The sequence below is a fragment of the Sinocyclocheilus anshuiensis genome, unplaced genomic scaffold (genome assembly GCF_001515605.1).
Source record: "Sinocyclocheilus anshuiensis isolate Anshui unplaced genomic scaffold, SAMN03320099.WGS_v1.1 scaffold38, whole genome shotgun sequence".
NCBI classification, from domain to species: Eukaryota; Metazoa; Chordata; class Actinopteri; order Cypriniformes; family Cyprinidae; genus Sinocyclocheilus; species Sinocyclocheilus anshuiensis.
Genome location: NW_015544213.1, coordinates 1,259,665 through 1,272,800, shown reverse-complemented (window position 1 = coordinate 1,272,800; position 13,136 = coordinate 1,259,665). Strand labels below are relative to the sequence as shown.

General features: G+C 36.9%; 1 protein-coding gene across 10 annotated transcripts in view; it reads right to left on the bottom strand.

Moving 5' to 3' along the window:
* The window catches only part of LOC107697133 (afadin-like), a 156,193-nt gene that overhangs the window by 57,863 nt on the left and 85,194 nt on the right, over nt 1–13,136 (bottom strand). For 5 of the 10 annotated variants that reach the window (XM_016497776.1, XM_016497780.1, XM_016497779.1 and 2 more), the window contains exons 2-9: nt 10,022–10,217; nt 8,515–8,627; nt 6,096–6,256; nt 5,689–5,849; nt 4,190–4,347; nt 3,064–3,157; nt 2,645–2,782; nt 1,006–1,047 (exon numbers count right to left, since the gene is read on the bottom strand). In XM_016497776.1, coding sequence (XP_016353262.1) covers nt 1,006–1,047; nt 2,645–2,782; nt 3,064–3,157; nt 4,190–4,347; nt 5,689–5,849; nt 6,096–6,256; nt 8,515–8,627; nt 10,022–10,217 — 1,063 coding nt within the window. The remainder of the gene's footprint in view (nt 1–1,005; nt 1,048–2,644; nt 2,783–3,063; nt 3,158–4,189; nt 4,348–5,688; nt 5,850–6,095; nt 6,257–8,514; nt 8,628–10,021; nt 10,218–13,136) is intronic. The other 5 variants (XM_016497777.1, XM_016497785.1, XM_016497781.1 and 2 more) reach the window with 3 other exon arrangements.

Genomic DNA, 13,136 nt, shown 5'->3' with positions numbered 1-13,136 from the left:
AATAGAAAACAGTTCTTAACTGTAATAATATTTCACAATATTACTGTTTTTATTGTATTTTTGATCAAATGAATGCATCCTTGCGGAGACTTCTTTCAAAAATATTTAAAAAATCTTGCTGACCCTAAATATTTAAACGGAACTGTATATAAATACTGACCTCACTAATCAACTAGTTGGTCATTAAATGACCAGTCAACCCTCATAACATATCCTTACTAATAATCTTCAAGTACATTCCTTGAATACTGTGCAAAAACAAAGACTCATCTATTATCGGAAATTGGAACTTCATCAGAATTCTTGGAACTTTGCTGAGAAACAATGAACTTTTACAGGAAATCCTGGGTTATAAATGATGATGGGATGGTTAGGTTTTTGTATTTTAATTCTTAGATTAGTGAGATGATTGGCAATTAGGAGTTGTAAGCAAAATGCAAAGCACAAAAAGTAAAAGGAAATAAGGTTTAAAACATGAGTGTATGTCAAAACATCCTCATAATAATGGTGTTAGAGCCATTTTTGTATATATTTTGGTAAATGTATTTTGTTCAATTGACAATAGCTTGACAGACATTTTATTTGATTTCATTTTGTTAAATTAAAAATACAAATACTTTTTTCTTTTGAATAACATGCACTGATGAGTCAATTTTAATGTCATGTTGACTTTTAGGCAAGGATCTCTTACCATGAATGCATTGTAAATAATACCCTAAGATATTTAGCAATTACATAAGAGTCTGAGTGGGCAATGCTGGGAACTTTGTACCAATAGAAGGAACAATGTGCTATAAAACTAAATGCTTTACCAGAAAATACCACATCCATCCACTCTAGTGCCAAAAATTTGACCACATAAATGCACACATTACTTTTAGGGCACAAAAAAAAACAAGTAGGTCAGTTTTATATCTTTTTTGTGTTTTATATCTTCTCTTTCAGAGTGTGTGAGAGAGAGGTAGATCTGGGGGAGGGTGGGAGGTGCAGGCAGGTTTGTGTTACCTTCATGATGGCAGTAGTAGTAGGCATAGTGACTCCCTCGCCCTAGGACGGGACGCATGCACAGGAGCCAGGAGCAGACAGAACAGCGGGACACACACCGACACACGCCAGAGAGAGAGCGAGAGCGAGAGATACAGAGAGAGGAAAAGCCAAAGAGTACCAAACGCAGCAAGAAAGAGAAAAAAGCGCCATAAGCAAGTGGTCAGTCTGTCAGCTGACACACACTCCAGAGATGAGTGAATATATCAATCAAATCTTAATTGTCAAGGCCCAGAAAATCCTCAAGACCACTTCTACACTGGACAACAGCATGACGCAACATGACAAAACCATAATTATCACATTATAATCAACAAAACTGTTAATACCAGAAGCAATTTGGCTGAGGAATGTGCCGTTTCTTTTTTTGCGGATTGACAGCTTCTCCAGCCATATTTTGAGTCCATCTAAAATAACTTTATTTACATGAGTGAACTGCCTGGTAATAATTTGATTTGGTGTGACTCATATATGTTATATAACTCATGACGTAATTGCTAAAACATTTAATTATTAAAAATATAATACAAATTGAACAATATTGTAGTAAATAAATAACATAACATAATAATAAACATGTTTATTTAAAAATACATGACATATTTATAATATAAACAAAGTAAATTATAATTTAATAATATACTATAATATTATGTAATATTATATCATAGTAATATATTATATAATACATAAAATAGTATATAAATACATAGTACATAGTATATAAATAAATAAAAAATAGCCAAAATGAATATCAAATAATGAAATATACTATAATATAATATTTAAACAAAATACATTGTTTATATCATTAAACAAAAAATTATATATAGTAATTTAATATAACAACTATATAATACAGATAAAGCTTGTGAAAACAACTTAATCCATATGTTTCTATATTATAAAATAACTTATGCAAAGTACAGTTTTTATATTAATAGTTTTTTGTTGTTAGTAAAACAACACAAAGTCACCCACATAACTGTTGCTGTAGTCATCATTGATTGGTTAGTGAACTTTCAGAAGTGACGTTAAGCTTTAATGATTTCATTGTAGACAGCCTTAAGTTTTTGTCGTTGCAATGCGACACTGGTTGCCTCCAGTATAGACAGTGTTATTACACATCAGGAGAGTTTCTGCTCCTAACGCTCAGTTAAAAAGCGTTGGTTATAAATGCAGTGACAGGGTTAGTTGTGGGCCGTAGTAGGGGGAGGAACAGTATGCAAGCAGCAGTTAGACTGAGAGACAGCGTTAGTGAGGGTCAGATCTAGATGATGTGAATTTTCAACTCTAAAAAAACAACTCGACTGAAACTAAGGTCTATTTTAAGGGGTCTCACTAGCTGACTCTACAGAGGTCCAGACACTGAACTCATCTGTTGGCCATAGCTCTACTCATGCATGTCAGTGGGCAATCAGTGGACCGCTCTTCTCAGCTGTCACATCAGTGCAATTGAAACTCTAGAGCAGGCTTAGACCAACATGACTGATCCAGGAACAGCTCTGCTAGCATTCAATGACTCACAAAGGCCTCTGTTTCTGCTCTAAATTTCCTGGTAAGAGGATTTGCTGTCATAGTGTATGTTTGTGTGTGTCACCTGGGCTCAGTTCAACCAGGTAGGGCAGTTTCTCGGGAGGAATGGATCCGTGAGGCGGTCCCATCCTGTTGTCGGGCTTACGTCCTTTTCTTGGAGCATAGTCTGGAGGACGCATTTTCAGCTGGAATACCAAGGCCTCTGTAAAATTGACATAATAGCACATTAAAGTCAACAGGGGGCAGTATAAGATGGCGTAAATGAGAGGCTTTTGTATTAAACTAATTTAAATGTTTTAAGCATGTGGCATGTAAAAGAAAGAAGCATTGAATGGGTTTTCAATGTACTTTTGATCAAATAAATGCAGATAAAAAAAAACGCAAATAAAAAAATCCCCAAACTTTTAAAAGATAGTGAAGACGTTCCAAAAAGCTCCAAAATGTGTCCAAAAATAAGCTTAAGAAACGGCATATGTGGCTGACCTTTATCGCTTGTCCAGTCTCTGAGGATCTGCAGAGGGCAATCTGTGTCGTCTAGTATAGTCTCCTTCACTGGTTTATCATTTGCATGAATCACCTGCACAAAGCAAACATGCACAAACTTTCAGAGTCTAAAAAAATCCAACTTTGTTGCTCAAAGAACTAATAAAGTTTGACTTCTTTGGCGAAGCATGCTAATATTTCACAGTGCGCACTCCAGGCAGGCATTAAACACCTGTTTTAGTGACAGATACACGCTCCCTGCCACAATTTAACAGCAGCTTTATGGACAAGCTGTGTAAGTAATTAAAATTGGCCAGAGTGATGGGAGAGGATATTACAATGCCACACAAAAACTCTCAGTGTGATTGGCTGAGAAGAGCTGGTGAGCAACAGCGCAGACAGGCCAAGGTTGACACTTTTGTATCGGCAATGTTTCTCATTCGCTGACAGCAGAGATTAGACTTGCCACTTCAAGCACTTCCTGCTCTCCTCCTCTACACTTCCTCCTCATCCCCACGCATATCTCCATCTTTCACTCTGTGCAGTGCTAAACATGTCCAGACGTGGCACCTTACAACACAATTCAATTACTCTCAGCAGAGGTGAAGCAGATGTCAGCTCCTGGCTTTAATCTGGAAGACAAATCGTGCAGTGGCCTGATGAAATATGCTGGATTTGATCACAGGAGGAGGAGGAGGAGAGGTCCACAAAGAGAGCCGGACAAGGCAGGGACGTTCAATCAGCTTAATAACTTTACAGCAGACCCACATGGCATGTAAAAGGCACAGAATTATAAAGAAACTTTCGCAGATTTCCACAGAATTGGAAGATCAATGATTAATGATTATTTTAAATTTTAAAGTGAATTTAAGCTTCATTATGTTTTTAAAGATTAACTTTTAGTCACCATTAGATGATGTAATCTAATGTAAAAATAGTGGAAATGAGCATGCACAATTAAAACTCCATGACACAGTATCAAAATATTGTCCATTCCTTCATTCTGCCATGTTAAAATCCATCCTGCAGATTTTAAAAACACTGTCTGACAGAGCTGCACCTCCAAATTTTAGGGAAGTACAACTCTCTGAAAGCATTAGAAAGCTAACACTGCATTAAACCTCACCTGGGCGATGCAGTAATCTCTGGGATTTTCCTTCTCCAGACCGTATTTCTCCAGAGCCTCGGCCACAGCAAAGTCAGCCATATCAGTAGTTGAGAGCAGGATGGTCTTGTAGGGAATGTTTGGCTTCAGACTATCGGCATAGATCCTCAGAGTCCCTCCTAAAAGAGAGAGATTGTGTCAAAGATAATTAAGAACTAATAGTGTAACTTAGTGGCAGACCGATATATTGGCGAGGCCAATTAATCAGATGATACCTGGCTTTTCCAGATTATCAGAACTGTCTGATAATACAAGAGAATTAAGAACTAATAGTGCAGATTAGCGGTAGATCGATACATCAGAGAGGCCAATTAATCAGTGGATACTAGGCTTTCCGAGATGATCAGAATTGGCTGATAATCATGCCCATTGACTCCCTGCCTGTCTACCTGGCAGGCCAATATAATGGTAAGGCCATTTAATTGGCCAATACTTGGCATTTCAAAACCCTTGCATCAGCTTCAAAACCTACTGATGGCCTAAGTCAATGAATAATGGAGATTTAGGGTAACAGCATTAGCACAGAAAACACTGCTTTTAAAACACCATCCTATGTTCTGGATTTCGGTTGTGTCCAATGTAGGTTGAAGGATTCTTCTATTAGTATGGAAGCAGACACAGCGTGAGAACGCAAACATCCCCAACACTGGGATCTAAGCCCAGCCGCGTGCACGACTAAGCCTCTTTAACCAGTTCACACACTGCTTAACTCTTGCCGGACGAGGTGAATGTGATGAGTAACTGGGAGCCTTTCTATGCGTGTCACATTAAGGATTTGCCTCTGGTCTAAACCCTCAGCAGCAGACATACGTTATTATCCTGATTACATAAGCCTGGAAAATCGAAATATCCATGTCTGTCCAGGACAGAAAGGCTATTTTAGGTGTCAGTGTGAACAGAGCTACAGAATAAAGTTTTATGTTGTGGTCTGGAATGGTTTCCCACTTGAAAGTAGGTGGTTCATTGGCAAGAGGTCCCAACAAGTGCAATGGAGATGCCAGGGCACTGGTTTAGTGCTCTCATTGTATAATTACATGTGTCCCATGGAGACAAACTGCTGACATCATAGCCTATTTTACATGGAAAAACAAATGCAAAGCCATTTTTTGGACCAAACAGTGTCTAGATACAAATATAGAGCAATAAATCTTCCAGAAAAGCTCAATGACCATAAATGTAATTCTTATAATGCACCAACACTAAATGTGCACGGTAATGTTAATATACTCATGTCTGTCCTCAGGAAAAATATCACATTCTGAATGAACTACTTTTGTAGCTTAGCTTCCATATATGGTCGTGCGACTTTAATATGCAAAAGCGCTCTGTCATGATTGGTTAGCCTCTTTGCATGTGAAATGAATAACAAGGCCTCCTGCTGAATAATCACTTAGTTGATACGCAAATAGGGAAGTTGTGTGTCAGTGTAGATTATGTTGACGTAGTAGTGGTTTACAAACCTGAGTCCGGTCGACCGTCTCCACTGCGGAATTCTTGCATCCTCTTCTCCAGCTTCTGCTGTCGTCTCCTCTTCATCACCACCTCGGGGTTAGAAATGGTCCGTGTGAAACTGGTCTCTGGCATGTCTTTATATACCTCAGCAGCCAACCTAGAGTTCTCTCTATCAGGAAGAGGGAAAACAAGAGTGATAAAAAAAAAGTAAGTCAATTAAGCCTACCTACTGTAGCACAGAAAGAGAAACCAAAAATGTCTTTTCACAAATGATTAGGACAAGAGAAATCAAACAGCTGAATGGATTTAGTTTTAAAGATGCTCTTAAACGGTTTCTTACTAAAAACCCTTTTAATCGACTATTGCCTTTATGTGCATGTCTATGATACAAGGCGAATCGGTTGATACTCCTCACCCATCCTCGCGGTTCAGTGTGTGATCGTCTCCATCTGGAATTCTGGAAAAGGCCTCCTTCTCCCTCTTCTTCTCTTTCTTCTTCTCCTTCTTGGACAGTGTTCTTTTGAAGTTCTGGATCACCCCCTCCTTCTCTTTCTCAGGGCCATTTGTCAGTGATTTCTGGTGGAGAGATCAAGAGGAAAATTAAAGCGAAAAATGTTGAGAAAAATTGCAGTGGGATATCAGGTAGAGTAGGTTATGATTCAGAAGATTTGAATTAATTCAGAAAATTCTTAGCATCTCCTTTTATGTCTATTTAACAATATTTTTAAGCTTCCTACATTTTTAATTAATATTTATTTAAATTATTTTTGAAAAATTCATTGCATTATTACCTATTATACATTAAAGTGGTGAAAGGTTAATGTTAAATTAAGTGGAACAATGTGTTTCTGTTGATTTCAGGTCTTGATACAGTTGTGATTTTGCAATACATCATAGGAAACACTCCAAAAATTTACAGGGAGATTTCAAAATATTGCGTTATGAGTGAATAGTAAGAGCCAAAGCAAGGCCTGCAGAGTTCAAATTCAAGCATGCTGAACAAGTTACTCTACAAAAGAGCGCCAGACAGATGTCACAACATCACTTCAACTCCATATCATCGAATGGTTAAGCGGAGAGCAGCAGATTTTTAGAACGTTTTCAGTTCAGAGTTGAAATAAAAGCAATCCGGACATGAATCGCTATTTGCATGCTCATGATCACACTCTTACACTTTTTTGTGCAACGTAGAAGCTAGCTATTTTTTGTAAATGTGTGAGACTTCTGATTCATTAGTTAAATGACTAGAAGAATAACAGTGCAGTAAACGGTAAAAGTATTCGTGTTTAGGCATGGGAGGATAACCGGTTTCAAGGTATACCACGGTTTGGAAAAGTCACGGTTTTTTACAGAAATTATGTTTTGATTATATTTTTGATTATTGAGCTGCAGGTTTAGGCTCACTTAAGTGACTGCATTTTTTTTTTCATTTATAGGGATTTTTTTTTTTTACAGAAAATAATTTATTTACGTTCTGATTATTGTTGAGCTGCAGGTTTAGGCTCACTTAAGTGACTGCATTTTTTTTTTCATTTATAGGGATTTTTTTTTTTTACAGAAAATAATTTATTTACGTTCTGATTATTGTTGAGCTGCAGGTTTAGGCTCACTTAAGTGACTGCATTTAATTAAGAAGAATTTAATTATTTATTCTAATTATTTAGCCTGACATTTTTGCTGTTCCAAAATGTTCAATATGTTTCTTAAAAATAAAATGTGTTCAGTAGAAAAAAAAGTTGTTTTTTTTACCCAGACATTTAAAAATAACATATTTTAGGGCTGTAATCGCAATACCGTGATACCGTGAAACTGTGATATTTTTATCTAAGGTTATCATACCGTCAGAATCTCATACCGGCCCATGCCTATTCGTGTTACACACTAGTTTCTAATAATAAGCAGCAAAATGGACCATTTTTGTACAGCTTAAATTACTGGAAGTGAATGACGGCAGAAGCCTTATACAGTCAAGTTACAAATGGCTGCATGCCTTACATTAAAAATAAGGTGAAATGCGTTCAAAATGCTTTCTCACAGTTGCTTATATTCAAATAAAGTTCAGCTTTCATTCTTCACATCTCTTGCAATGTACTGTATCTGCAGCAGACAAATGCAAGTGCTGTTCTGTGTGTGAAGTTTTGTGACAAATCTAAGGTGACAAAAACATGAATAAAATAGTGACACTGGCGTCTTATCCTGAGATGATACCAAGTTATAGTGTTAAACAGCTGCCATTAGTATTTACATTGTTGACTGAAACATATCGCGGTTCGAAGGGAGGAATCAAACTTTGGTACGGGCCGAACGATCGAACCAAGTGTGAAAACAGCCTAAAATGCAGAAATTGTTGGGATCTACCGCCCACACACCCAAACACACATTCCTGCAGACTCAGACACTGCTAGCTCTGATTTTATGTCTCTTTGGGGAGCCTTGCTGCACACAACACTAAGAGCCACCGAAGTGGAGAGAGAGAGAGAGAGATAGACGGAGCAAAACGAAGAAAGAAAAAAAAATGGACCTGCCTCACTTAAGTGAGGAAATGAAGTGTCTGCTGATGCCTGTGTGTTTTTATTTCCTGAGAGGGTTTTTAACTGACGTGCAATGAGAGAAGATGGTTTCAGGGGCTGTCTGAACAGCAGGGGACTAAAAATGCTGTTCCATCATAACTAAGAGCAGAAAACTCAACAAGAACACAAACAGACATCCTCGGTGAATCATCGTAAAACTATAGCTCCTGCATTCAAGCAGAACAAACCACAGAATCAGGCTCTGTGAAACAAGTTGGGTTTGTTTTCTAACTTTTGGTCTTGGTCTCGGCCACCTTTTCTCACCTTGGGCATGATGTCGTTCTCGTTCTTGAGAACGAAGCGGCCCTCTCTGTCGTCTTTGTTCCAGTTCAGCTGTACGACCAGTGGTTTCTCATCCAAGTCCAGTTTCCTCTCTTCTGTCACAGAGAAAGATTATGCCAGTCAGAAAATCACCTCTCTATGGACTTTAATCAAAGTACACTAAACGAAAATAAGGCTACAGTCCTAATGGGTCTCATTCATGAATCAAAACACAAGAAATTTCAAAAACCCATTCTTTTCTAAATTATTGCATTTAAAGGGATAGTTCACCCGAAAATTCTGTCATTAATACCCTCATGTCGTTCCAAACCCGTAAGACCTTCGTTCATCTTCAGAACAAAAATTAAGATATTTTTGATGAAATCTGAGAGCTTTCTGACCCTACATAGACAGCAACGCAACTGAAACGTTTTATAGCCCAGTAAGGTAGTAAGGATATTGATAAAATAGTCCATGTGACATCAGTGGTTCAACCGTAATGTTATGAAGCTACGAGAATAATTTTTGAGCAGGGTCAGAAAGCTCTCGGATTTCTTCATCTTAATTTGTGTTCTGAAGATGAATGAAGGTCTTATGGGTTTGGAATGTCATGAAGGTGAGTAATTAATGACAGAATTTTTGGGTGAACTAACCCTTTAATTCAATGTGATATTTACTCAAAGAAAGGGGTTTAAAATCTTTTACAGAAATTTGTTCTGCTCGTGTTTCATAAGAACCAATATGTCAATTTTGTTTTATTTATGTTTTTTTTTACAAACTACAGATATTTTTGTCCATTGGAAACTTGCAGAAGGTTTAAACTAAAATATTAGGGCCAGAAACAAACTCTGGAAGTATGCAGCTACATGCGATGTCGCATTATGAACTGCATTTTGACTTTTCCCAAATGCAACAATGTGAAACTGAGTTGTGTCGCTAAGTGTAAGCATGTATGCATTTGCATATTGTACACTACCATTCAACAAGAAATTAATACTTTTATTCAGCAAGGGAGCATTAAATAGATCAAAAGTGACAGTAAGGACATAAAAATGTTACACAAAATTTCTAATTTAAAATAAGCGCTGTTCTTATAAAAAAATGCATCAGTCTCCACAAAAAATATAAAATTTTTAACACTGATAATAATAAGAGCAGCAAATCAGCATATTAATATGATTTCTGAAGGATCATGTGACACTGAAGACTGGAGTAATGATGCTGAAAATTCAGCTTTGCATTACAGGAGTAAATTACATTTTAAAATGTAATGAAATAGAAAACAGTTATTTTAAATTGTAATAATATTTCACAATATTACAGTTTTTACTGTATTTTTAATCAAATAAATGTATTCTTGGTGAACATCAGACTTCTTTCAAAAACATTAAAAAAATCTTACCAACCCCAAACTTTTGAATGGTGTATGTTTTGTGACAAATTAATTTTATTAGTAGTAAAAAGTCACAAAACTGCATTTTATGATTTTTTTTGTATTCCTATGACTCACCGCCACTGACATGGACCTCATAGAGAGAGTATTTGGGAGAAGACAGCATCCTCATATCCGGTCTGAACTTTTCCGCCAGCGTCTCGATCACATCCTGCGTGGTCGCCGTGCTGGACACTCGGATACACTTTGTGGCGAAGTTCCCCGCCATTCGATCCTGGAAGTAAAAGCGCATCACGCCATGGAACTCTAAGTCCTGAAAGAAGAAAAAGAATATAACAATCAGTGCATGCTGTTTCGGTCCACGTTATTTTCTTATTTCATTACACATTCCCCTACAAGTAAGTATATGCACTTTTAAAGAGCATCTACATCTTTCAGATTCACATTCAGCCTGCTGCGAAAGTTCATCTCTTCCCCATCTGCGGTTTGCGATTAAATCTAGCAGGAGGCTAACATCTGTACCATTTCTGTTGTGTGAAAAAACGAGCAGCTCTGTGTGGCAACATTAAACTTGTAACCTGCAACAGAGGCTGATATTTGAGCTGGCCGAGCAGGATGTATCTGGGACGAGAGGACAGCAGCCTTAGGACAGCTGCGAAGACGTGCTTGAAGAAACCTTTGTGTCTGTATAATAGAGGAGCAGGCGTATCAGCATTCACTGATATTGTCTGATTATACCACAGCAATATGAGTGTCAAAGTGGTTTTATACTCATCTTGATGAGCTGTAATAGCACACCACAGATACACAACTCATTCACACTATATGCTGCTGTTTCCGGACACACCCGACCTCACGCCTGCTTGTGTGCCACACTGTCTTACATAAATAGATATATGAGATACCTGAACCCTCAGGGTCATGATGAGGCTCCTATAAAAACACTTGACATCAAACTACAGACAGACAACATGGATCGCTTCCAATCTTATATAAAGCAGTGCTTTAACAAACAAACCCCTAATGAGGTGAATAAGGTGTGCTGATACTTTTCTAAGTGATCGGACAATTTTGCATGTAAGATGACAGACAGTCAAGCTGCAGTCAAATTTTCTTCAGAACATTTTAAAATGTAGTTAATTATAATAATTCAACTATAATGATGCAATACAAGCCAATGTACCTATAACGGAGTAGAAAGAGAGATAAAAAATGACATGAAATAACAGTCACAGTGCATCTATTTCCTATAATATGACGCACTACTGAGTGAAACTGAATATTCAGCAGGGTTCGGGGCTGTCCCACATTTTGACCAATGAATTTCCTTAACATTTTCCAAGATCTTTCCAATTGTTCAACCTAATCATAAGGATAAGGATAAAATAAATGAAAAACAGTAGCTATGTTTCCATTAAAGTTGCGAATTTAACTTATGCGTATATTGCATAAAATATTGCTGCAGTAGGAGAAGCCACTGTGGGTCTTTTTTCGTATGTATAAATTACTTGCGCCTTTTTATAAATTACTTGCCATTTCCAAACAGTGTTTTTTTCTATGTGATATCCCAAAATGCACATAAAAATAGGTGGATGGAAACATAACTAGTGGTCACTTACATAAATTATTACAGGCACAGTAGCAAAAACTGTTCAATTCTAAGAGTCAGAGTGAGGGTCAAAATAGTCATCTAAACCTCAATTATGATGTTTTTGTTACAAGAACAAATAAAATGCAACAATTGGGACAATATGACCCATTTAAATGTTCAGATATTTAAAACCTAAAGTCCTAGAGAGGTCACTGGGTTATATTAAGTTGGTTTAAAAATGCAGTTAAAGCAGCGAAACCACATTCCTGCGTGAGCACCTTTCACCTGACGAAGGCTGATCCTGGGGGAAATCAATGTGTTGAACAGGTCTCTGACTTGGATTAATGCAGTGGTGTGTTTAGAGGGGTGGCGTTAACCCCACGTCTGCAGGACACTTCATTCGCTGAGACAGAGTACAAATTCCCACCACACAATTAACTTAGACAACTGTTTTGCTTACTTTCCAACACAGAAAATATATGAACTAAAAATTAATGACTTTAAAATAAGAAATTAGACTTAAAAAGGAAGCAGCTGATTTTTGTGTGATGTTAGGTGTCCTAAATCAGATGAGGACAGACCAAAGCAGAAGTTAAAAATCTAATTACTGTATATCGGAGTTACATAAGACAAGCAGCAAAACACTATGTAAACAAGATTCTAAAGCCCTATAAACACACATACTGGGATGACAGAGAGAGATAGAGAGAGTGATAATCTAAAGAATGTCAACCCAATATGAGTGAACAGGAATAGGAAAAACTGGACCGCAGAGAGAGACAAAGAGAGAGAGAGAGAGAGAGAGAGAGAGAGAAGGTTTGTCCTCTTCCTCCTTTGACTCCTAGAGTTGCGTCTCTGAGGGCAAGACCGCTACCCAATGGCACATCACACCAATCTCATCTCAAATATTAAGAGATGACATTTCAAGTGAAGATAGTTTCAATACACATCATTTTTACTGTTGGCAATCTTTCTCTGTAACACAAATCACATGAAGAGTAGAGCAAGGATGAATGTGCTTCTGTATCAATAAAGCAGTGTAGAAAAAAAATATATATTTTTTGCTAAAATATATTTATTGGTTGAATATTTTTTTACATTTATTTTATTAAAAAAATAAATCCTTTAGATTATTTTAAATAAAATACATTATTTTAATTTTATTAATTTATTTTAAATCAAATAAAGCTATATAAAATAATGAATATAAAATAAATTAAAATTAACATAATTATTATTATATCTTTATTTTATAAAAGCACAATGTTTTGTTTTCATTGTGAGTGTACACAAATAAAAGCAGACCTTTATACAGTGATGCATTATTAATAAGACAATAAGTGTTTAAAGTTGATTCTGCTGGTATAAGGAAACAGTTGAAGTGATCGTGCCGGCACGCACGCACACACGCACACACACACACAAAACACATCAGTTCCAGCATTGCTAACTTGACAGCGCAGTTGGTACTTTATCAAAATAAAATACAGTGAACCAAATATCAGCGCACCCGCCTCTGTGTCACCGTTGGAAAGCGACTGAAGTACAAAGCCTATAATTTACCTGACAAATAATAGTTTAGCATTCAGATACGTTACATCGCAAATATGGAAATATTATGGAATATTTGGATTTGTGCCG